Source organism: Heliangelus exortis, chromosome 22, assembly GCF_036169615.1.
Source record: "Heliangelus exortis chromosome 22, bHelExo1.hap1, whole genome shotgun sequence".
NCBI lineage: Eukaryota > Metazoa > Chordata > Aves > Apodiformes > Trochilidae > Heliangelus > Heliangelus exortis.
This window is the reverse complement of record NC_092443.1, coordinates 7,338,641-7,365,136: the sequence shown is the minus strand read 5'-3', so window position 1 is coordinate 7,365,136 and position 26,496 is coordinate 7,338,641. Positions and strand designations below refer to the sequence as shown.

General features: G+C 37.2%; 1 protein-coding gene across 8 annotated transcripts in view; it reads right to left on the bottom strand.

Annotated features, from left to right (window-relative positions):
• Positions 1–26,496, bottom strand: part of DENND1A (DENN domain containing 1A) — a 163,798-nt gene that overhangs the window by 24,866 nt on the left and 112,436 nt on the right. For all 8 annotated transcript variants that reach the window (XM_071766193.1, XM_071766185.1, XM_071766186.1 and 5 more), the window contains 6 exons: positions 12,966–13,067; positions 12,471–12,558; positions 11,874–11,914; positions 10,907–10,978; positions 9,816–9,872; positions 4,829–4,960 (listed from right to left, as the gene is read on the bottom strand). In XM_071766193.1, coding sequence (XP_071622294.1) covers positions 4,829–4,960; positions 9,816–9,872; positions 10,907–10,978; positions 11,874–11,914; positions 12,471–12,558; positions 12,966–13,067 — 492 coding nt within the window. The remainder of the gene's footprint in view (positions 1–4,828; positions 4,961–9,815; positions 9,873–10,906; positions 10,979–11,873; positions 11,915–12,470; positions 12,559–12,965; positions 13,068–26,496) is intronic.

The following is a 26,496-nucleotide window of genomic DNA, read 5'->3' as shown; positions in this document are numbered from 1 at the left end:
AGAGGCAGAAAACTCCTTGTGGCTCAGCAGGATGAACAGGGAGATTATAACACTCAGTAGTGGGGATGAGTGGAATGGAAGCTCATTTTCTTAGTGAAGGTATCTCCATTGTCAGAACAGTTCAGAGTGGTAAGACCAGGATGCTGGCTCTGCAACCACAGAACACAGTTGCATGAATATTAGAAAATGAACTTCTTTTCCCCTTTCCCCTTTGGTTTCTACCTCCATGCCACACAATGTCTGCTGAGATCCAGGGGAATTTGCTATTGTTCCAATGCACCTGGGTGTGAAGGGAGTCACAGGGTCTGGCAAAGGAGCCTTCCTCCCTTCCTTACTTCATCTCATTTACCCTGGAGATAATCCCCCCCTTCTGCTGCCTCTGGCCTCAGAGATCCACTTTTGCATTTCTGGAATGCAGCTGGCTGGTTTTCTCCTCATCTTCCCCCTGACCTCTTAATGCTGTTTAATCTTCTTGAAGAAGAAACCTGCCTTGCAGCAAATGACCAAACCAGCAAGTAAGCTGGCAATTTCCATCTTATGTCCTACATAAGTTTAACATTAGTAAGAATCAGCTGGGAGGAGAATGTGGACACGTTTTCTTTCTAAGTTTATTAACAGCCAGATAAGCTGATTTAATGCATGAATATATTTTTCCACTTTTTAAATTGTTATTTACATTAGCCCTCAGAATAATAACCCTCTCTAGTTTGAATCCAGAACAGAACAGGACTGAATCACTTACATAAAGACAAACTTGGAAGAGTGTTTTGTATTTTATTAAGCTTTACCTTTTGGTACATAAACAGAATTAAATATTCTATTTGCTGGTAAATAAAAATAAGCCACACAAACATAAACACACCTAAGGTGACAAGACATTCTAACAGAAACAGAGCTGCACAGAGCTGACAGGAGAACTTGCTTCTAATGAAGTGATACTCCTTTCCAAGAAATCGTGGTTCTGGCAACTTATGATTTGTCGTTTTAATTGTACTTGATCAGATGTGCTAATGACTTTGTAAAAGCTCCAGAGAAAGAATCTTCCTAAGTGTAGATTTGTTTTTAAAGAATCTCACCCCTCCTCCCACAGACTGATGGGAAGACTGGGCACAGGTGATGATGCTGCAGGAACCAGGATGCTCTGGCAGAAGCAGCCAGTGCAACGTTCCAGAGGAATGGCATGAGGGCTTGACTGGGAGTGGAGGGGTGGGAAGCAGTGTGGATAGAAGCAGAAGTTTCATTAAGAGAAGGACATGTTAAAACAAGTGTATTTTTAGAAAATAAAGCATTTGCTTTAATCCCCAAGAAAAGGGCTGCAATCCATCAAATGTGAAATGCTCTGACCATGTGATACAACAATCCAAGACTGTGCAGTAGTCCTGAGCTGTACAAGCACAGCCCAAACCACACAACTGCTGTAGTTAAAGGGACCTGTCCACGTATGCACTCATCTAAAAGAAGTCTCAAAAACCTAAAAATCATACAGCATTTGTTCTCCTGGCTCTGGGCCCCAGACACTGCAGGTGTTTATCATAGCCCTAGCTGATATACCCCCTGGTCTAAAAGTTAGGCACTGTATTCTGGAGAGAAAAGGCTTCTAAAATGTCAGATTCAGAGATTTATTTACCTTTCTCCCTTAGCAAAATAATAGTTTTATAATGTATAAAGGTTTTTTGTTTTGTTTATTTTGCTTTAGATAATGCAAAACTACATACAGGAGAACTGAGAAAGCCTGCTGCTCATTAAAAACTCAGCAAGGTATTTTGGAGAGCTGCTTGTGTTACTTGAAACAGCTATACAAGCACCTTCAGTAACAAGATGCCTGCATTTCCCAGACTCTTTGCTTTTTGTCTCTAACATACATATCATGTATAGATTTCAGTTATCCAAATACTGGAATGAGAATTCTGTCTCAAAAATGTAGAAAAGTGAAAACTCCCCAAATACCTTGTCATCATAGTTCAGTCTTGCATTAAAAAACCCGACAAAACAACAAAAACACACAGGTTGTTTTTTGGGGATTTTTTTTTGGCATAAAGGTAACCTATACATTGTTGTGTTTGTTTAGGGCATAGAGATACTAAAGCTCCTCAAAAACACACTTCTGAAAATAGATAAAATTGAACTGAAGTACAGCTATATCAATTAGTGAAAATCACAAAGCAGAAGAGATCTAAGGCTGCTTAACATTATGCTCTGTGCAGCATCCTTATCACTGCAGCTCAGCACCACCACCCGTTCCAGTGATGGAAGCCAAAATTTCTGGCAGAAACACACAACCCAAGCACAGCTAATGCAAACTCAGAATCTGAAAAATACTGTCCAAGGGTACTACAGAAACCACTGTTAGAACAATTCCATAATAAACAACCCTCTCAAACAATGCCTGAAAACCAGTCACCAAGATGAGCTCCACTACGAAGCCTCACACAGTTAGATAACTGCTCCCAAATTTTTGAGAACTATCAGCTGTTATACATTTATATACATCTCTGTTATACATTTAGAAGACATTTCAGGATATTTTACAGGTATTTTATAGAGCCTAAACAACTGCAGACACACAACTGTATTTGGAAACTATCTCACTATAGGGTGAGAGATAATGAGTTAAAATTAAAGGTTGCTGCTGGCTTGCTAGCCCATCCCCCTTTAGCTAATCTGTCATGTAATGAAGAGAAGCACCTAGCACAGGACAGCTAGCTGCCGGCTCACTTACAGAGAGCTGATTAAGAATGTTCAACCAACAGCAGACTGCAGACCTTTCCAACGAAAATAAATAGACTGTATGCAAATGTGTTTGTCACTTTGACAGCATGTCTCAATTAAAGCATCTCGCTGCTGTTGGGAAGCTCTCTCACTGCAGTGGTATGGACGAGGCTTACTGCATTACTGATACACAGGGCTTGACCCTAATCCGCATGCATGCATTTTAAAAAAGTCTGCCTGTGCCATATACACCAGCATAATACTAGCAGACAGGGAAAGCAAGTGACAATGAGAAAAAAGCCTCTTTCATCCTCTTCAGTTTATAAGAACTGTGAATGCACAAACAGCCCTTATTTCGGAGTTCTTGTGGCTTTTTAATTGTTCCCACCTACTGTATTCTAGACAGAGTTAAAAGTGACACTAAAATCTCTTCCTTTAATCACTAGTTAAAAGCTGGCTCCATTTAAACAGTAAATGTTGCAGCTTTTTTCCTTCCCAAAGCCTTAATTTATATTTCATAAACCTGAACATCTTTCCCTTTTGAATGAAAGCATGATTTAATTTTCATTTTGGCATTAGGCTATCAGGAATAAAGGATCCATGAGAGGACAAAGGCTGCAAGTGAGATAGCCCTACAACAGCTAAGTTAGATAATTTTTTGGAAATTGACATTTGTAACATAAGGACAGTAACAGGCATTTAGCCAGCAAGCTCTTCCCCACAGCCAGGGGTTCAGGAAAGCTGATGCCTGTTTCTTCTGACACAGAGAAAGCGATCGTTAAAAAATGTGAACGCGACCACTAAAACCCCTCAGATTTAAATTTGCACTTTCCACTCAATCACATATTAATTTACCAAAACATTTGAACCATCCATCCTTCACAAAAATCTAAAGGACAAAAACTGGAACTAGATTATAATATTATCTGGATTTCAGACTGCTTTAAATGTAACATAACCTTTTCCTGCTGGAGCTGGATGGCTACGTTTCTCCAGAACCCCAATTCCTCTCAACAGCATTGGCACAGAAAGCAAGTGAAAAATTAAGCACTACTGCAAATATTTAATTAGAAGAAAATCTGTTTTTTAAAAGTCTCCAGGAACTTAGATTTAGCACAGTGGTCTAAGTTCTGAAAGCAACAAATCTAATTCTAAAACGATACAGACAACATTGCTCTGAGCAATGATTCTACCTTGTGTAGCTTTACCTAACACCTAAACAGGCAGTGCAGCTACACTGACTACTTGCTATTAATAGATACTTAGCTAAAAATCTGGTTTGCCTCACATTTTACAATTCCCACTTCTTATACAATTGTTTAAAATTACACTGTTTCCTTAGAAGAAATCAGATAATCACTCCTGTTTTCTGATCATAATACTGTAAAAAAAATGGATACTGATAAACAGGAGAACTGTGAACACAAATAATGTTATTTTTTGAGTCAGGCTACACTTAATAGGGGAACACTGGCAAACTGATAGTAAATACTGTATGTTTTTCCATGAAAAATCACAGCATACAACATTTTCCAAATAATTAGCTCTTAAAAAACCTACACAACCAAATTCACTCTTTTGCAGATATATCAAAAGAAACATTCTAAAAGTACCTAATGCGCATAGCTCGGTTGTCAATACTGCAAAACATAGTACACTAATAAGCTATTAATTGATTTTTCCATTCTTAGTTCACTGCGTTTAATTTTCAGAGAATGTTAAAATGTTTTAATAGTTGGATGTTCCATATTGACACTAATGATCTGGCTAGATAATGGAGGACATTTTATATTTATACATCCTCAGTCCTGAGGACTATAGCACTTTGCATGCTAAAAATCCAGCAGAACAGTTTATAAAATTGCTGTAATAATTATGCTTCTCATTCATTTAAGACTTCATTTTCCAAAATCACTGCATGAAGAAAAGGAATCAGTGAACCCCAGAAAGATCAGGCCTCTAGAATCCCATTTAAACAGATACAACAGAACTAAATCTATACTAATAAAATTCAGTTACAAATAATAATAAAACAATGGGCATTACTGGTTTTGTGTCATTTCTCTGGACTATTTTTGCTGAGTCCCACAGTTTAAAGAAACCTAACACTAAGACATACCTGACCAAAATGTACTGTGATTGGTCTTCTGTCTTCTCTTAATTTAGGATCCTTCTTTTCACCCAATGGAGAGGGTGCTGTCCTTGGCAGAGATTCCTCTGGTGCTGCAGAACACCCATTCTCAGCAACGTCCTGTATGGTAGGAAAAGGTGAATAGCATGGCCAGGAACATTCTTGATAAAGGGTAAGGGACACAAAGGAGACACTGGAGGATAATGCTGACTAACAATTTTGATGTTGGGGAAAAAAAAAGAATCAAGGTACAAAAAAGAAGACATCATTAGAATAAAACAGTTTGTTGCACTTTGTCAATCAGAGCTTGCCCACAACCACTCTTCCTCCTAACACCAATGCTGCATGCAAACAGACACTCAAAAACCATCTGACTTAAACATGCAAAAGCCAGGAAATAGATAGGGAGAAAAAACCCACAGCTAAAAATTTCTCTGTTAGGAACAAATTCAACGGGAACCTAGGAACAGGGCTACTCTGCTTTTTGCAAACTTCAATGAAAACAGTAATTCTATTTCAGTACTTCACAGATTTATCTGTAGCAGAACAATTACTTGTGGAAGTGGCAAGCAGAGATGAAACTCAAAGTTTAGTTAGCTTTGCATTTTATCTCTGAGCCTGTGTATACTGAATATGCCTTCAGGAGACTATAAAACAAACTGCTGCCTAGCAGGATGCTTTTTCTGTTTTGCTTTGGTTTTGACACTAGTCCTCATCTTCTGAAGTGACCCATCAACCTAGGTTAGAAGACTTGGCAAGTGTATGTATGGTATATGTAACATAGGTTTTGAAAAAGACAAAGAGATGCAGACATAAGGAAACAGACAAGGAGAAGAGAGTTTGAAAGTCAAGTCGAGAAAGAGTCTGTAACGCAGTGGGTCCCAAACCTTACATCTCTTTGCAACAATGTCAAGGAAATAATGCTTGGTAAATATAGAGAGAAACCTGCACACACTGTAGCTCTGCAAGACTGACCTAAGGTTGGCTGCTGACATAGACATTGCTTTGATTCCCTGACCTTTGACATGCCCCCTCAAGTTTCCGTCTTGCTAAGGTACAATAATGAGACATGTAAGCTGATGGCCAATTAGAAATGGTTCTTTTGGACACAGACTGACCTAATGTGTTTAGGTCAAATGAAACAAAAAGCTGGATGGACTTTCTAAGGGGCTTTGTCTGCTCCACAGAGAAGCTGAGAGACCTTTTTAGATCCAGCTGGTAGAGCAGTGGTTCACCAATATGGGCATAAGGATCCTGGGGAAATTAACAACTTGTTAAGGTCAAACTAGAGAGAAAAACTTTTTCTGCCTCTGTGCCCTCCAGCTGCACAATGCTACCTCGTCTTTAAAAAAATTCAACAAAGTACACTGAATTAGTAACAAAGAGCCCCAAAACAACTCAACAACAAGAAATGTAAGCTTCTGTCAAACTCCTATTTCATCTTCAAACCAGCAACAAGCTCCTAAGGGATCTGGTCACTACAGGATTCATGGGACACATGGCAGCACTGCATGTTGTTCTGAAATGTAACATCAAATACCAACTTTATTTACATATTTCTATGCAGTATTAAATGTGCACCATGTTTCAGCCCTGTTGTGCATATAACATAAAGGTGCCCAGCACACTCAAAGCCACCTGACCTGCACTGAACAGTGGATGTTCCCAGCACTCCACAGCTTCCTGGGTTCCACCTGAAGCTGTGGCTCCAACCAAAGGCAACAGGACACAGGGAATCCACACAAAGCAAACATCTTCCAATTCAAGCAAAACTTCCAGAAAAATGTAAAATGGGTACAAAAGTTTGGACATTGGGGGAACAGGAGGAGGTAAAAGATACAGACAGATCAAGTGAAAATAAAACCCCAAAAGATGTATAATGATCACTGCAAATCCTTGCAGAGTTTCTTGCTGCAGAAGGTGAAATCCTTACTATGCCTTTATTTTAAAGGAGGAACTTCAGAGAAAGAGAATAAGATACATATTTATACATATATAAATTTTACCCTGTAAACTGAGTAAGGTTTTCTTCAGTTTGAATATATATTAGTAATTTTTCTAGAGAGTCCCTTGTTAAGAGACTGCAAATACTGTCATTTAGAAGACCAAAAACCACATTCTATAATGCTAAAAAGCATTCTTCATGTTATTTTATAAACCCTCTAAATTAATTATTTCCAGCTTTACTGATAATAAAGTACTGACAACAGCCCAGTGCTAAGAGATTAACTAGAGCCACACATAATGTTGAATACATTAATGCCAAGTGCCCAACCATTTATGTAAATTGTCTTATCCAGCACCTTTCAGTAAGTTACATTCTCCTTACTGAAAGTTGAGGATGGTACCATTCATATTCCTCCTTCTTCCTGATTCTATGTAGTTAAGCTTCAAGCAAGCCAATAAGGGAGCAACTTGACCACCACGGTCCATTTGTGAAATGGATAAAGCAGCCCTTACACAGAAAAAAAGAAAAGGAAAAAAAGGAATAAAAAAAAAAAAAAAAGAAAAAAGTACTTTATCAGATATAAAATAAAGCTACCATGCTGTATCTATTAACAATTATTTGCTATCACTCATAAGAATCCTCTGAAAACTATTTCTGTTGCTTTGAAATACTGCACCACAAATGAACAAGGGATGGAAATAGAGCCCCATTCAATCTCTACTATCATATTAAAGAAGGACCTTACACACACCACAGTGACCTCTCAACAGGTCAATCCTGCATTTCCCATTTGCAATTCAAACCCAAGACTGGAGCAGACCAAGGGCAAAATGGGCTCTTGATTATATTTAAGAGGTCACCATTGCTATGCAGAGTTGTAGGAAGCAGACCTCTAGCTTTATTGCATTTTTAAATCCTATCTTGAACAGAAGCTGCTCATATTTGGCAGCAAAAACTGGAAAAGGGATGTTTATATTTGACTCTTCCTTACCAGTGACTGCAGACTTTTTAAATTAATAATGGAAAATAATATGTTAAATGCAGTGGATAGTAAGTTCAGTTTAAAAATAACCTTAGGTTATCCTTGGAAGATGAAAACTGGCATCTGAAATTTGGGAAAGTATTTAGGATGCCAGAATTTCAAACAGTTAATATCTGCACAAACTAGTAAGTAAATAAATGAAAAATACAACGTTCTCACATGCAAATTGGTGAGGATGCACTAACACACTTGTTAACACAGGAGCCTAGACATGTAGATTAAAAAGAATATGATGGTAGGAAAACCAATTTTTGCTATTTTTATCTATTTAAACAGAGCAATACCTCTTTTTAAGAGTTATCTTCCTATCTTACATTCAAAATGGAGAAAAAGATGGGAAAGAAAAGAACAGATTTAACGAAGAAATGAGAGCTAGAGCAGAAACCAAAAAAAAAAAAAGAGTCACCTACTCAGAAATGTTTTAAGCTCTTGTGAAAGCATGCATCAAAGCATTTGAAACAATCATGTTTAGCCATGTTACAGAAATGGCACATAATAAGAAAAGTGAAACAAAATTGGGCTGTTTATTTGTAAATGTTATGTGTGTTTTTAAGAAGAATGCTTGCTGCTTGAAGGACTGGGAAGACAACAATAATAATAAAACAAAGGAATGAAAATGAATGAGACATTTCTCAGACTTTTCCACAAATGTCACAGCATAGCATACAATTATATTAGCATTTAAAACAGAGTAAAACAATCTGGTCATTTTACACAGCTCCAACTGCTTTAGCAATGAACGTAAGAAGGACAAATATTTTATTATTCATAAAGGTTATGCCCAAAAGCAAACATGCAGACAAGAAGACTGCTTCCTGTTTCTAAGATTTTCGTGCTATACCTAAAATTGTCACATAGAAAGTGTTAAGTGTAATAAAATAAAATAGATTCCAAAACATCTGAAGCATCTTAATCTTCCTCAAAAATCTCCAGCAATTTGCTAGACTATTTAGAGAGCAAACAGCATTTGAATTGCATACACAGTTAATTTCATCAATTTACAGCCTGGCTGCAGAACAATCCCTTTGTATTAACACATTCTTGACATGGTCAGGTAAATTTCTGTTTGTGCCACAGGAATACCTTTGCAATGCTATTTTAAGATTATGGTTTGGGAATTCAGAGAAGAAATTTACTAAGATAGAACAGATTTTAAAAAACTCCAAACCATTATGGAACAAATGTAACAAAAATTTCTGAGCACAACTTCAGTTCTATTAGCAAGTTAGCTACCCTGTTTTCTCAAAAGACTCTAATATCTCTGCTTCACAGAATAAACAGAGTATCTGAAATCAACCTAAGGCAGAGTTAACCCCATCATTCATACAGTATGTACCCATATGAGCATACTTCTGGCTTAAAAGGAGCAATTAGTATTGGGTAACACATTCTTCAAACACAATTCAGCATTCCTGGACTTGTACTGTTTACAAATAAAGACAGATTTGGAAAACAACAGACACTGTATTTTTATTTCTGCAATAATTCAAATCTGAAATGAACACAAACTCTTAATTTAATTCCTTCATGCCTAAACTTTGCAGTAGAGTCTCATAAAACATGTAAATCCTTTTCCTAATAGCCAATACTACACTGTTTTCCCTGAGAGATTACAGCAGCAGTATCTACAATTTGCCATTTGCAAAAAGTTCACTGCCCTTACTGTAGGAAAGATCTCCCAGTTCACATAAAGTCCCCTTTCCACAATGCCCCAGCCCAAAGGACAGGAGAGGGACCACTCTGATTAGGACACTCAATTTTCTGGCTTTTGTGGGTTTAAGTCAGAGCCTTAATGTATTTGAAGACAGTGTTTTTCTTGTCTGTGAATATTTATAACAGTGTGAAAATCCGGGACAGCTGGTAATGCATTTTGAAGTGTGCTAACAACACTGTATCAAACAGCTTCCTATTGATCACATAATGCTTTTTGTGGCTAAGTATTTCATACATGGTGCTTATACATTTTGAATAAGAACTTCAAGTACCTTTTGCTTCAAGCGGTTTTTCACTTCTTTTATTCCCATTTTTGCATGATCTTTTGCCTGCATGAAAAATTAATTTAAGTTAAAATCCCCTTCTATTTCCAGCAGTGACTATGCTTTATCTCAGTGCATCAAGATTCACCTTCTACTAAAAATGGCAAGAAAAAAATTGTAACAGGATCTTGAAAATATACTAAAACAAACAGAAAGCTCATAAACCCCCAAACAAACAAAACCCTTTTGTCTTCTTTGTTTTGATGCCACAGACATCTTTCATCTTTTTGCATTCCCACACACCCTCTAAGTATTTATCTTTCCTGCAAGTTAACCATCAACACCAACAGAAAGCCTGCAAGCTTTCTCCTTGCAGTACTCCGGATGCCAATTCCATTTAGTACAACTGATCTCCCCCTACTCATCTCCCTCATGCTGGTGGAAGGTAGGAGAGAATAAAAGTTTGAACAGTTATCTCAACGCTTTCTGTATCATTATCTCCTAAAGTTGAGATTATAAGAAATTCTTGCTTGTTTTATCTTGCACAGTGAAACTGACAGCCATACAAGATAACACAGTAACATACTAGCTGTTTGTTAACAGAACTGAAAACATTTCCATTTCAAGAATAACTCAGTAAGTTGGGCTCTAAATAAGCAGGTGTAAGAAATCTCTAGAGAAAATTAATTGACAGGAAAGTTGGAAACAATTTAGAAAATGGGAGGATTCTCTTATTTCAATGAAGCTGCAAGCAGAGAAAACTGAGGTAACAATGATTTCCAGCAGAGTAATTATGAGATGGTAGAGCTGCTTAGTAGAGGATACAGGCACTTAGTAATAAATAGTTCTACGTAATAAATAGAATTTATCGTCTATGCATTCAAAAGAAATCACAAGTTCCCCCCCTCCTTTGCATTTCAATTATGTTTAAATTTCAAAACAACTTTTCTATTTAAATTTGAGACTTAGATGCATGTGTATTTTAAGTAATCTTGTGAGTCCTATAAAAATGAACTTAAGTTTTGAGTTACATTTGAATGGTTAAAACAGAATCATAATTAGACTCTTATCTCAGTAGTAAGCCAGTACTTGATACTTACAAACTTATAGACAGTCTTCATGGCAGGGTTAGCCTTGGTCTTTACTGTATTTAAAATGGCTCCACTTCCTTTCTATAATTATGGTAACAATAGAATAAATTTTATCAAATTTATCTTCAAGCAGCAGTCTAAAATTCACAATTCTTATCTTAAAATAACAAAGCATTACCTATACTTATTAGCAGAACCAAACGTTAAAATGTTAAATTTAAAGAAAAATAACACAAGTAAAAATATATTAAATGTTTGCCTCTGGTTTTCCAGAAGAACCCCAGTTCTCTTTAACACAGCTGTTCTCAGATGAAGAACATCAGTCTCTGAATACTGAGAGCCCTGGTCTTACCATCATCTCCCAAAACAGTGTCCTGTGACTGTTCCCCTTGCCCTCAAGGGTGTCCTGTACATTGAATTAAAATCCTGAACAAGTTTCAGACAAAGGTATCCTACCACATACTCAGTGTCTGGGGTAGAAAATTCTTTTTCAGGAATTCAACCTGAAGAAGTGGGATCTCTCTTCCTTTCCTTTTCATGATCCCACAACATGGGTTGGTGTTTTATTCATCTGCCACAGACCACTGACTACTGCTGCACAGTACCTTACTTGATAAATACAGGACACAGGCAAAATCCATGGAATAAAACCTTAGATACCTTTCCATTTTCTTTTTTCACTGAAAAATTATATTTCCAGATATCAGACACAATCAGATTCCAGTTTCAAGATTTACTACTTCTGTTACTACATAACAATTAAACTTCAACAAAAATTAGAAACTCTTATTTAATTATACATTTTTTAATTCACTGTCAGCTATTCCCTTTTCTTACAATTTTAAAATTACTTTTCATCCTATGTATTTATATACATTTACCTATCTATCACTGGATTTTTTGCATTACTGTTACAAAACTGTAAAGTGGTCCAGTGAGGATTGGGAAGTCTGTTGAAAGCATATTTTGTTCTTACCCTTACTGTAGAGAGCCACTGGTGGTACAGTTTGTCACTACCTGGTGAGAATCACAAAACCAAACAAACTGTAACTCTTTTAACAAAGAAAAAATGAGCTAAAAATGTGAAGCATTAGAATGAACAGCAGATAAACAGGACAACCACCCTTCTCTTTTAATACAAACACAACAACAAAAAATTGACAGCATACCTACAATTTTTCTTTTAATTGCTAAGAGGCACTTCTGTTTCAGTGCAGTTTTCTTTCAGTCATTTGAAAACGTGGAAATGTTTTTTCTAAGATCACTAGAAGAAATTTAAGGTGGTTCTGGGCAAAGCCAAAGTTTTTCAGTATCCTCCAGTGAAAGAATTCTTTTTAGTATTTATTATTTTAGTCAAGTGGTAAAGCTAAGGGTTTGTAAGTCTGAACAGACTTTATTCAGTCTGTAATACATTACTCAAACAAAGTTCTTGACAGAAGAAAAATGTTTAAGACACTTAAACCTATAGGGTTCATTGCAGCCTCAGTTATTTAGATGAGTAACCTCAAAGTGCCATTACATCCTGATGCCCAACAGGAAGACTGATGCCTTACTGAAATTCTGTATTTCTTACCTGCATATTCTCCCATATTTATCTCTTCTTCAAAAACATCACTGAAGCCCTCTCCAGAGTTAAGAAGATCCAGACGGCCATCAATGAACTACACCAGCATTAGAGAGAGTGTAAAAAAAGAAAGAAACTAAGAAACAGGATTCATGCAAACAACATGTATGTATGAAAACTATACATGCAAATTTTCAGCTTCCCTGAAGCAGTAATATCACATTTAACATTAATATGCTTTTGATATAAAGTTTACAGCAAATCTATTGGATCTAGGTATGTTCAGATCAAAACTGGGCGCAGAGACCCTTAGGAGAAACAAACACAGGAAAGCCCTATCACCTGAATTGGAGAAAAGCCAACAAGCAGGAATTGAGGTACTGCCAGCTACATGAATTTTTCTTTATTATGTGGCTGAGATGAAGGAATATAGAAATAGCCCTCCCAAACCCCTGTTCCCTTGCTAAAGAATATGCTTCTATGTTACAGCAATTAAGTCAGTACCTGCTTAAAGAGCTGGAGTTGAATGGCATTCTGAAGAAACTGCCTCATAACAGCAGAACGATGGGACACAAATGATTCTTCACAAAAAGTGATGGGTTCACCCTGCAGAGTTCAGAGCATTAAACACTGGAAAACCTTGGTCTAAATCTGATGAAATTCAATGTCTCCATTTTATCTATTTCCAAAATAAACAGAAGAATAAAGTAGGCCTCACATCCCATTGAGTAAATAGTGGTTTGTTTCCAGGTTTCAATCACATGACTGAGAAACAAACTGGAAACAGGCAAATTGTATATAACCAAAATAAAACTGGTGAAGGAACTTTCATAATCCAAAAAGGAATTTTACTTTATATCCCCAAAATATGACACACAGTCACCCAAATTCTGTATATTCTGCTTATCTGTCTCAGTAGACCCAGAGAGTTCACCTGCACACACAATTCAGGAAAGTCTACTCTGCTTCTCCACAGTTCAGAAAGCCCAGACTTTCACATACTGACTGAGTGAATTTTCCCTTTTTCACAACCTTGCTGGCAAAAGACACAAATTGTTTTCCAGCTCTACTTTTATCTTATTTTAATGAGTTATGTTAATGCTGAAGTCTGCTGCGCATTTACCATAAGGGCACAAATTTCCACACTTAAATCTAGAAATACTTGGTGTAGGAAGCAAATATATTTATTGAATTAAAAACAAGAGAGTAATAGTGAATCATAAAATTATGTTGTTGTATAATTAATATGGAGGCTATTTCATGCTCATACTAAAATATATTTAGACTATTAAATTGTTGAGTGTTCAAAATCAACATTAGATAACAGAAAAATCCTCAAGCACTCCCTTTAAAAGGGCAGTGCCATTCCATTTCTGAATGGTTTTTAAATTAGTCATATTGCTTAACACTGGCTGGATACAGTCAGGATAACAGGGCCACTAAAATAACTGTGCTGAAAAAAGCCCCACACCAAAGCTCAAACAGCATTGTCTGAGCACATTGTTTTTTCTCCACCATAGGCTGGAATTTAGGCTGGAAGCCACTGTATGGCCCCAGGACTCCTAACACCTCATCCACACTAAAAGGATGCAAACCCCCCAAAGCTATGGTGAGCAAACTGTGGTGACACATTTTGTACAAGTCCATAGGAATTCATGTTTTTCCCCGAGCTCACAATCAATCTAATCAATAAATTTCCTACTGAGGTCTGGTACCACCCCTCAGCTCATCAACCTGATGGCTGAGGTGTACTGCAAGCAACAAGCAGGCAACTCCTTTCTACCATCTGCAAGAATCCAAAATGTCTCCCATGTGCAGAGACAAGGATGAGCAGTGCAGAAAGAGCTATGCCCAGGCAAACTCAGCACATCCAGCACAAGGACAGCAGCTTCTCCTCTTCTATCGACCTTTGTGCCATTCCTAGAAACAGACAGACTGCAGCTGGGGGAGCCCAGTATTATTATTGTGTTAACATACTTCCTTCTCCAAAGTACTAATGATTGGGTTTGTTCATTAGGCTGATTAGACCTTCTGACTTCTTAAGAGACAATTCAGGCTCAACTGCTGCTAGATGATACAAAAAACTTTAATCATCAAGGTCAAGCGTGAGCTTTTCGGCTCAGAATGCATTAGTGCCTTCCATCCTCCATGACCTCCAGAAGGGTGAACACACTGTTGCTAACCCCCAGCCACAGCTTCATTACAAAAAGACAAGCTGGACAGTAAGATCATCTTCTTGACAAATTTAAATTTGTAAATTATAAAGCTAATCAGCTCTGCTTTTACTGACAGATGACATTATACACACACGGACATGCTAAGAACTGCAGATATTCTGTAAAATCAATGGTCTTGCTCATGTGTAAAACAATTACAGTAACTTCTCCTGATAAACCCATGAATGTCTGAATTTATTGCTTCCAACAATAGGAATTTGATTTATCAGCACCTTAAAAAAACATTATTCCCCTCTCCAACAATAAAAACATAACACAGCCTAAGATACAGCACTGCAAATGCTCAAATGTGTGCATAATACAATTCTATGAGAAATCTGATTTCATCTGTAATATTAAATAATTCAAATATATTTCAAGATTGGACCACAACATCATTTTTAATATAAAATCTTACATTTCAAAGAAGTAACTTTAAAATAAATGACTAAGATTTAGGACTCCAAAATGCTTTGAAAAAGTGCCTTTTCTTTATGTCTTTGCAAATCTCCCCTTAGAAACACTTTATATTCATATGGCTTAATGAAGTTCATCAGGGCAGTGCTGCTACCTCACGACCCCTTAAAAAGCTGAAGTTTCAGCCCACACCTATTCTTAAACTGTCATTCTGTTACATTTTAAAAGAATTTTATAAACAACTTAAGGCAGGAAGTGAAAAACTGCAGGACTCTTGGACTTATTTACGACTGTTCTAGAGTTTTATGGAATCTGCTACTCTATTTTAAGAAGCCATAATGAAAACTGAAGAAGTTTGGTTAGCTATGCCACAAGAAATTTCACTATGCTCCCCCATCTCTCAAGGAAACCACTTTTCTTCAGAAAACAAGACTTCCTTTCAGAAGAAGGTACAGGACCTCATGCAGTTACTGTCAGAGAAGTATTGTGCCTGAATTGTCTGACTTTCCCCACATAGAGACAGGCCAGATAAATGCTTACAGTGGTAACTTCCACAGTTAATTTAAAAGAATAAAAATCTGTGGGACAGAACACAGCACAGAAGAAGGATTTGGAAGAAGAGACAGAGGCAAACACAAACAATACTTCTGGAAAGACACACGTGCTATGGTAACTCACAGTCTACCTATTCCCATCCTGCAAGAGATGAGACACCAAGTGTACATCTGCATAATGGAGCTTTAAAGCCAGCATGTGACTGCTGGAGAAAACACTAAGATAATAAAGACAGTGTTCAAATTAGGTCAACAGTGAGAATCTGCACAAAACTTGATTCTAAGGGTAAAAAAACAAAAAAAAAAAAAAAAAACAACCAACAACCCAAACCTGAAGACTTTAGACAACCCTAAAAGTTATGCCACGGAAGAGATATCTAATCTCTTCTGCTTTATCATGGTCAGCAGGTGGTGCAGGGTAATGAATTTTGTGCTGCTGTATGCATGCCTTTAAACCATGTAGGTGCTCTTTCAAAGCCTCTCTAATAAATACATAAGCCATTAGAGCTGCTCTGTAAACCAGCCACGAAATGAAAAAATGTGGGTGGAATTTAAAGGTGCAGAACAGGATGACAACCTGACAGTCTACAAGCTGTAGGTCTAGTGTCAGTATACTGTGCAGCAAATCCCCAAATACACAGACAGAGCAGTGACATGCAAGAGGTTCATGTACCACTGCTTTATTACTACCCAGATGTTGCAAATAACCACATCCTTTACAGAAATTAGTTATGTTGCAAATAACAAAGTAAAACCTGTAGGGATATTCTAGAAATCACCATCCTTAATTCCACCCAGAATTATAATGAAACTAAGACAGGAGAATAATCTTACTGATCTGGATATATTTGTCAATGTCAGATACAACAGCAACCAAAGGCAAGGAACTGCTCTGCAGACCTTTCAAGAATTGTGATTACAATGTCAAGGAAAGATTAGCTCATCACAGCTGAAGAAGGATCATCAGTCAGCCAGCAGGACTCCATAAAGAACATCTGAAATTGGTGACAGACACCTGATCGGATGCTGGTTCATTCAGCTTGCAATTGCAACTGCAAATAACCTCCCCATAACCAGTACATACGTTCAGCACAGGAAAGCTCTTTGCATCTGCCTCAGCCATAATGGAATCAAGAAAGCACAGATCAAATACTCTGCATTAAGCAAATGACACCATAGCTTTATTAGTATTTCAAGATGCTGCTCAGGAAAAAAGAATCATGTGCTCAGAGATTGGACCACACTTCTAAAGAAAACTAAATTAAGACTCAGTTCAAAAAGAGAACTACCAGTTCTGATAAACTGGCATTGCTAAGTGTAATTCTGAAAAACATTTAAAAGCATATATTATAACACAGATTACTGTCCAAACACATACTGCCCTGTGTAAATAACCCATTTCCATTGCCAGTCCAATTTCAGACTTTTTTTCATGCTCCTCACTGGGAGAATATAACCTCTAGTAAAGAACATAAAGAGCGAATACAGCTTCTTTTAAAAATGGATTTAGACTGTATTTTTATTAGATTTCCAATATCAAAGAAAACAGGCCAATTTTCTAAATTCTCAACCCCTGCAATGGCTGCTGAACTAGAATTTCTGACAGCTGTCATTCTTCTACATGTGATCTGATAACTCCTCTAACAAGTTGTAATAATAGCACTGAAGGAGAAACAAAAGGGAGAAAAGGTGATTGCAAGGTACTCAAATCACTGACACCAACCCTAAGACTTGATTACATTGATGTCCTCCTTCAAAACATCATGTGTCAAAACTTAGCTTACAGCCATGCTGTGCCTCGTGTACCCAAGTACAGCAAGCTGTGTCCAGCAACACAGACATTCCCTGTGCAGAGCTTGGAGTTTTCCTTTACACAACATTCCCTGACAGACAAATTACTTGAGGTGAGACAGACTTGTTCCTGCAGCACACAAAATAACTTAAACAACACACTCCCCAATCTCCTAACTTGCACATGACTAGTCACAGAAGTCATTTTGTTTTTCTGATTGTACCACAAAGTAGAGTGCACCTCATGCTAACAGAATAAGACAGGAAAAGCTTGCAAAAATATAAAGCTGTTTATGATTACTGGCTTACCCAGTTTTCTCACACAAGTATTGGTAGTTAATGACTTTCAAAATTTTACCTTGTAAGCATTCTCCAAAGTCTTATGCAATTCCCTTTATAAAACTAGATACCAACTGGAGCTCTGAGTTAGACTGCAGGAAAAAAGCAAACTCCTATCAACAAACACATTCTTGACCAAAACCCAAAGAGTCAGGTGTCTTCAGAAAGGACATACATCAGTTTCCTACAACCACTGAAGATATAAGAAGGCTGCAAAATACAATGAAGCAATTTAAGCTAACAACTCAACTTTAAGTGGTAAATTATAACAGCAGATACACAGACACCATCAAAATCTTTTTTAAAACTGTACTTCAAACTCTGGGGTATGTACTTCTTTTAGAACCCCAGTAATACATGTATTATTGTAATGCAATGGACAATTACTGTGTAATCAATTCTACATCATCCAAAATGCCTTCAGATCAAAAAGCTTTAGATTTATTAAAATGAGTATGAAACTTTTGTAGAAAAAATACAGAATAAGATTTATTTGCATTAAAACATTGTAAGAAAACCAGTTCAGCTGGCAGATTCAGTGAAGGTTCAACAACACCCCTTTGCACATTGTTTCAAAAGTTAACATCCAACATTGTTACAGGATCTGACAAAACTTTGAATGAAAAAAACTTCAAATAGAAGTTCAAACTAATGAAAAATGTGGAACTGGAAAAAATTTTGTATCAGAGAGCAATATTTTTGCTTCTCTTTTCAAGCCCTTTTTATTAGGATACCTGGCATTTTCATGTTAGACCAAGCAAAATGACACATACTCCTGTTCACAAATAATGAAAGTACTTTACTGTAATAGAGCAAGCCATCTTTCAGTGTTTATATGGCTAATTCAAGCCATTGCCTGCCCCTATTTCTGAATCACCTACATCAGCGAGCTGCTTCCTATCCCTAAGCAACTGGCACAGCCTTGTATCTCTAGAACTCGAGCAACAAACCTGGAAGATAAAGTGCAAAGAAGCCAGCAAGAAAGCATTTAGGGCTGAGGAAAAAAAATAATAAAAAAAAAAAAATCACCATTTCATAGATCAAGAATAGAGGCATGAAAATAATAAGTAACTTGTACATGGTCACAAAAGTCTCTGGCAGAGCCAGGGAAAAGAACCGAAATTTCTTTAATCCCTGTTCAGTACCTTAAATACAAGGCTATTCTTCCTCTTCCTACTTGATATTGTGTCAATGCATGAGTGTAGGTGTTGAAAGACTAACAAAAGAAAAGTAATAGTATGGTATTATGAGCTGAGAAACCTAATCTTTATCAGATACAGCAAATCTCTATGATGCTGCCTGCACTAGGAACTCTCTCTTTGTCCTGAATATGCTTTAAATTACTGGTATAATGTGTACTGTATATTGTTCCACTCTTATATTTATTCCACAAAAACCCCTGTGGCCTGCATGCGATTTTATCATTAGCTGGCAAGGTAATTTCAGGGCCCAGTTCTGCAATCATTCCATGAGCAATACTCCCATTGAAGCCACTATGTTCTGCATGCAAAGCAGCCACCAATTCAGGTTCCTGTAATAAAAGGTCCCTTTTTATTTTAACTACTGTGGAACATTAGTGACAATACAAAAAAGGAGAAAAATTACACTGCAATTCTTTATATGAGTTATTTTATACTATGACAAAATATAAAAGTGTGCTTGGAAACACAATCTGCACAAAGTATTTCATATAAGATAAATGACAAGTTTTTTAGGTTTTATTTTTTAAAACTAAATGGAATATAAAATAGTTTGCAAAAATAGTTTTAAAAAAATCTCTGCAAAAGCAATAAACTATTGGCCCAGATTTGGAAATTACCAACACACCCAAAGGTCACAAATGTTAATCCTTTGCTTTCCTCTGATCTCCTAGGTACATGTAAAAAAGCCATAACTCATCCAAATCAACAAAGCTTTCAGGATTCACTCAAGTAAATATTTTGAAAATATACTTTTGTGCAGGATGTAAATGGCTCCTTGGTATCATGACCCCCAAACTGAATAAAATGGCTATTTTCAAGATTAAAACATTTTAATATAAAATTTAGAAGTTAATATAGATGCAGGAGAATAAAGTGTTTTGTAACTTCACTAAAGCAACGTGAGGGAAGCTTTATGAATAAAGGTAGGTCATAAAATCCTACTCTCTTAGCTAAGTAACAAAACCCCTGTCTCTATAAATAAAATTAATATAATGAAATTAAACTTTAATAGTTAGAGACATCTAGTTTCTGGTACACATCATTGCACAAGATCAGATACTATGATGTGCACTACCACCTCCTTCATGTAGTATCTGGAAAAATAAATGCTATTCACTCTAGCAGAACACTGATGTCTCATTTGTCACCATGTTGTGCCAACTGATAATCAAAAGCACTGGATTAGGTTTCATTCCTTTCTGTTCAAATAATGTCACAGTCTCTGGGGAAACCTAAGTGGACAATAGTTAATACATGAATTCAGACACACCTAAGCCTGCTATGGTTACTTATCACATATTTGAGATAACACATCAGTAACTTGTGTTACAAGGCTCTTAAAGATGGAACTGCATCCATTCCTGGGAACAACTGGGATGTGCTACACCAAAGACACTTGCCTCAATACTGCTCCCTACACAGCATAAGGATATTGTATGTCTGCCCAAAATGATTCTAGAAAAGAACAAAAAAATCAAGTCCACAACTGCCTCAGATGCTTCTCACAGGTGGAAAAAAAAGAAAAGTAAAACATTACCTTTTCAAAATAAATGAGAGCTCCTCATTTTCCTTTTACTATTTAGTCACACTCTGTCAAAAAGAAGCTCAGTTTTCACCGTGTGAGAAGACAAGATGGAAAAAGCAGCATTGGTACAATCACAATGCTACTTTTCAATCACTTCTAACAGAGCTCCTCAATCATTGGTAATAAATATACCTTCCTGGTATATCCTTGAAGAAAAAGTTGCACCCAGTGTGAGGATGAAGAAAAAAAAAAAAGCAGATTCTTCCATTCACCACTTCCCCCCACAGGCTTTGCTTAAACCACTATGAAGCAGCCAAAGGGAATTTATTCTGCATTCCTGTAAACCTACAGCTTACACACACCAAAGTTTTGCTTTGCAGCAAGTGGGGTTATGCAGTATTTGGCCACACGACTCCTCCCAGGTCCCACTGAACCAGCTACACAGTTTTGACATGGAAACCATGCAAAATTTCTGCACTCTTTTGTGAGGGGGGAAAATGCCATCTAATTAGACCACATGTGCAGAGAAGCATCTGGCTCTGAACACAGCAGTTTACACAGCTCCTTGAGTTGTCCAGGAGACAAGCACATGCCCTGCTCCGAGCTGGAACTCCGGGGCACAGATCCAGATGCACTTCTAACATCTTCTGACAGAGAGCAGATGGGCAGATATTTGCTGGGCCAAAACTGCCAACTCTGCTCTCCTCCAGACCCACATGGACTCAGTGATAATTCTTATCTTGTAAAAGTCCTCTTCATCTGTCCTGGAACCTCAGGCTTTTCTCACCTTGGAAACAGAACTAAACTTCTAATTTCTGTCAGAAGAGACCACAAATTTCAGCTCCCTTTATGTAATAGCTATAGGAGCACTAACAATTGATAAACCATCCACATACTTGAAAAATCAGTCACTTTGATGCATTTTGATGCTTTACTTTGGCATTCAATTCAAAATATATTCAGGAAAAAATGCACATGAATTTGTGATGTGCTATTGAGTCTTGATGCCATTTTAACTAACAAAGTAAAACAAATTTTGCTCCATATTCCTAAAAATTACTAATAGTTATGTTTGGTTTTTTGGAAAAAAAATTTCTTACTATTTTTTATACTGTATAAATACAAGTTTTCTGTTCCAGCCTTCATTTAAACTTTAATGCTTTACTTCAAATTAGCTCAGTCTTCTGCTTGGAGCATGTTCAGGAGAAAAACAGTTGACTGAACCTTACTGATGTCACAGCTTTGCCTGGAAAGCCCTGTGACTCTCCCCAGGCACTGAACATGCCTCACAGGGGGTACATCATCTTTTGTTCATTTTAGAAGATGAATTTCCAGGGGGAAAAATGACACGTCTCAAACTCCTTCAAAAAGAACTGGAACTTGTGACCACAGCTGCCTACAGACTGCAAGCAACCTACCACCCTTTCTCCACAGCTTTCTCTGCAATTGCTTCACCTGCTGCAATGATGGACCAGACGCTGAGAATGCCAGGTGAAAAAGCATGAAACAGCATAAAACACTCACCATCTGCTCACCTCAACTCCAAGAAAGCTGCCTACTCCCTGCAGGACTGGATTTTGCTCTTTCCAGTGCCACAGAGTACCTGCGTCCTGGGTGCAAGGTAGGTGTTTTCACAGGAGGTGAAAATTCAAGAAAAGCTGGCTGTGGTGGAACGAGTTACTATATGACCAGCAAAGTATTTCCACTGAGCAGTTAGGATTTTGAACTTTCCTATTAAAAAGTAGATTAAGAACTCACTGTCCTGCCCTTTAAGCCAACTTGATAGATGTACATACACACTTGCTCTAAGTGGGTATAAGCACCTTGATGGAAAAGCACACACAAAATGCTATACAGCTATTTTAGCATTAAAACAAATAGAAACCAAACATAAAGCTAAAAAAGTTCATGAAATGTAAACACTAGAATATAGTATATATTACCAATAACTGCTCACGCCAGACCACTTGATTAGTCTAGTTATTGTCTGCTACATTAGATGTAGCAGACACTAGATGTGTGTTTTTCCTTAGTTTAATTTTATCAGTACAAAATTACATAGCTCCAAATGCAAGACTTGCTCATTCAAGGAATGAAACTTGCCTAACAGTGTTCACTTGACATGCAACAGCAATTTAATTTTTCTGTGTTAAACAAAATAGCAACTTTTGAAAACATTTTGTTACATACAAGCTCCCCCCACCCCCCAGTACACCCAACTTTGCTAAGCATAAATTTTTAAAGCACTTAAGCTTTATACCCTATCCAAATACTTCCAAAGTTTAAAAGCAAACCCTAAGGTGCTAAAGAGTTAATACTTCATACTGTGGTCACTGTAAATAAGCACAATTTCAGCTAAGCAATATTGCTGTCAGAGACACAAGGCTTTGCAGGTGTGGGCAATAATTAAAGGTTTCAGCACATCTACCTGGGTGAAGTATTTTTGCCTCTATTCCGAGGAGGAAGCCCTCTCTGTGGAGAGCAGAGGAGCTCATTAATGAGGCTAATTAGGTGTAAAGGGGGTAGAGTCTGGCATCAGCTGCAGCTTATAGTATCTAATCATTAAGCTCTGTAATCTCTACCCCAGAACAGCAGATGATCATGTTCCTAGGTGACTGATGTTGCTAAGAAAATTTCCAGCACCTGAGTACCTGACCAAATACTTTTTGGTGAGGCTAAAAACTCCCTTAACCCTTCACATGCCAGGCAGTGGAGTCAACATCATTTCTTCACTCAGTTTTCTAACAATAGACATCCAAAGAGATTTGAACCTGGCATGAGGTCTGTAAGATTTATCTCAGAATTAAAAAAAAAATCAATGCCATCAACAGTACAGGTAAAGGAAGGGCAATAAATAATGGTTGTTGGAGCAACATGCAGGAGGAATACAGACATGAGCAATAATGCTTGAGAAAGAGTGATAAGGGTTTGTGAGTTTTCCTTCCCATTTCTTTGCATAAAGTAGTGAAGACAGTTACAATACCACAGGGATGAAAGCCTTGTTAATAAATATGTAAAATAAGGTTTTCATTGTACTCATCTAATTTGAAATGAGGAAAAGGACATAATTTCCATGGAGAGAGAATACATGAAGGCAGAGCCCAGTCTGTAACTTGTTTTATAAAATCATTTGCAAGAATTGCAAAGTATTCCAGCACCTCAACATGAATTTTTGACTTGATCAGGCAGAACAGATCCTTTACTGGCAACCTGTCCTTTCTTTCTCCAATTGAAGCATCAGATTTGAATAAAAAAATATTTAGATTAAATTCAAATTCAACAAGAAACGGTATTTTTTCTACTACAATAATTTTACTGCCTGATGTTATGGTTCATAGCAGACCCTGGAATTATGTGTGAATGGGCACTGAAGAAAAAATCTCTAAGCACCTTAGATATAATTTTTTTAAAAGTGGTACATTTTAAAAGGTGCATTCTCATGCTGACCGTGAAACTAAGCTGCAACATTGTATGGGCCATCAGTTTGCTCATGTGATTAAATCAAAATATTTGGCTGATCGTTGCCACTGAAATGAAAAAACACCTCAGTTTCCTCTGTTTCTGCTTACTAACTGAAATGGTTAAGGATCAAGAAAAATGCCTTGCAAAAATCAAGAGGATGAGCGGGTACCACTGAAGTAATGAAGTACAAACTCCCTTGTGTCTGTGGTACCTGTGGGCTTGGAGACCCCCAGATGAAGTAACAGGAGCTGCTCAGAGAACCAGGCTCTCATGAGAACCAGGGATATGGATGCCCACATCAAGACAAACCAGCCCAGTAATTCAAGGCTCTTCTTAACATCAATATAAAAAAATCTCCAATAATGACTAGCAGCTCCCATTCAAGAGCTTTTCCTGCAAAAAATACTGCAAAATTGTCTGACATTTACAGTATCTCCAGTATGCAAATACCAGATTTGATGTTTTATGGGTAGAAATGTGCAATGGTGTCTGTAAGCAGACTGGGACAAGCACACACAGGTGTCTGACTGCAAAAGGAGGAAGGGCACCACAGAGCTGCAGTGCATCTCAGTCAGCAGCAACAAACTTTGTTTCCCTGAAGTCAAACTCACCATCACAATCAGACGTGTCCCAAGTCTGCAGAGACAAGAAAAACTGCTCAAAGGAGTGATTCCAAGATTTAGCAGTATTTCTGCATTGTTTTAATGCTCCTGACAAGTGCTCCATTGTTTCTTAGCCATGTACACACTTCATTTCAGTAATTAGCTGTCAGAGCAGGCCCAACAGCAACTTAGTATTGTCTGTTCAAATTGTATTAATGAAATGCAATCCACTCAAACATCCTGAATGCATATCAGTAATTGCATTAACTAGGGAGGCTGGGGACATCAGCAAACTTCAGGTTCTGAACAAAGCATTATGATCAAGCAAGTTAATCCATTATTTCTTAGGGATTTGACAACCAATTAGTATTTTAGGGCTTCCTATACAGCAATAAGGATTGATGATCCACTGTTATTTTATCTTTTTAAGCATAAAAAGTGACTTTTCCGACTGGTTTATCAAAGCAAAAGATGTGAATACAACCACCTTAAAGAAAAGCAGGTTGCAGCACTGCAAAACCAGTTTTGGAATTTAAAGATTCAGCACCTGTATGTTGAAACCTAAATGAGGAATACACAGCATATACTACACTGAGCATAAGTAAAATGAAATAAACCCAAAGACCAAATGTATCAGGTTTTAAGACTAGTTATATGGCTATTAGAATCAATGCTCCCAAATTAAAAATGCAGTTGATCACTCCTGGTTGTAAACTGATATTTGTCAGTTAAGTCACTGTGGCATTTTCTCCATTTCTGTTTCATGCTCTCTGTCACCAAGGATTTTTCCAAAGAACAGAATTTGGACAAGATGCAAAACAAGAAAAGAAAAACACGTATGGGAAATATCCTGTGGGTATAATAGCCTGTAGAAAGTTTCCATGTCAGTTATGACTGCAAAATTGCTATAAAATTTTAATTAAAGTTGAGCACAATAAGCTATGACAAGATAATGGATGGGAAATGTAGCTTTAGGGCAGAGTGAGGATATCTAGAAATCTGGCTAGATGCAATGCTTTATTTCTGGTTATGTTTGGCAACTATTCTTGAGATTTCTGAAACATATCTTAATTATAATGATCTACAGAAATTCAAAGAAAAGAACAGCACTGCATTTCACTTATCTCAAGATCTGTAACATATGCATATCTGTAACATATGTAAATAGGGTTTGAGGACTCTACTACCATCTAGTCCTTCGTTCATGCTCACACCCACATTGAAAAAACCCTGCAAGCCTCTCCCAAACCATCAAGTATTTTGTGACTTATATGTTAATAAAACTAATTTCTTTTCTCACATAGGCATAACATTTACTTACATAGTTGAAGGTAACTTTCATATCAGGTGTCAACACAGACCTGATGCAAACCTCGTCAAAAGCCTTGGGAATGACTGACTTAGGGACATCAGTAGCCCTTTTCATCACTGACAGTTTCTTTACTCACCCTGAAATCTCATTTTAAGAGAGCTGGAATGTAATTTCTTCAACATGTAAAGGAGAGCACATGATTAAGTGACATTTGGAAGAGAATACACATTCCAAACATAAGCTTACACTCCCCTAATGAGGGAATGCAACATATATGTTTTTAAAAATGTGATCATGAAGTCCTCCCTATTAACTAGAAAGCCACAGATCCAAACCAGTATGCAGTTTTAGCTTCACAGATGTGTTTTGGGGAAATATTTACATACCTGTTACAACAAAATTATTTACTTAAAGCATAGATTTCCTTTATTAGATTCAGCTTCTTTAACAACAAATGTTGAAGAACCCATCACTTCCTGAATGACGCTGATTAGATGCTTTAATTAGCTGCTACATTGGGAAAGTATAAATAACACAGCCAAGTAGCACTGTTCACCATCATTCAATAAGGACTCTAAGTCATCTCATTTGGTTTTGTTACCAGAGGCACAGAAG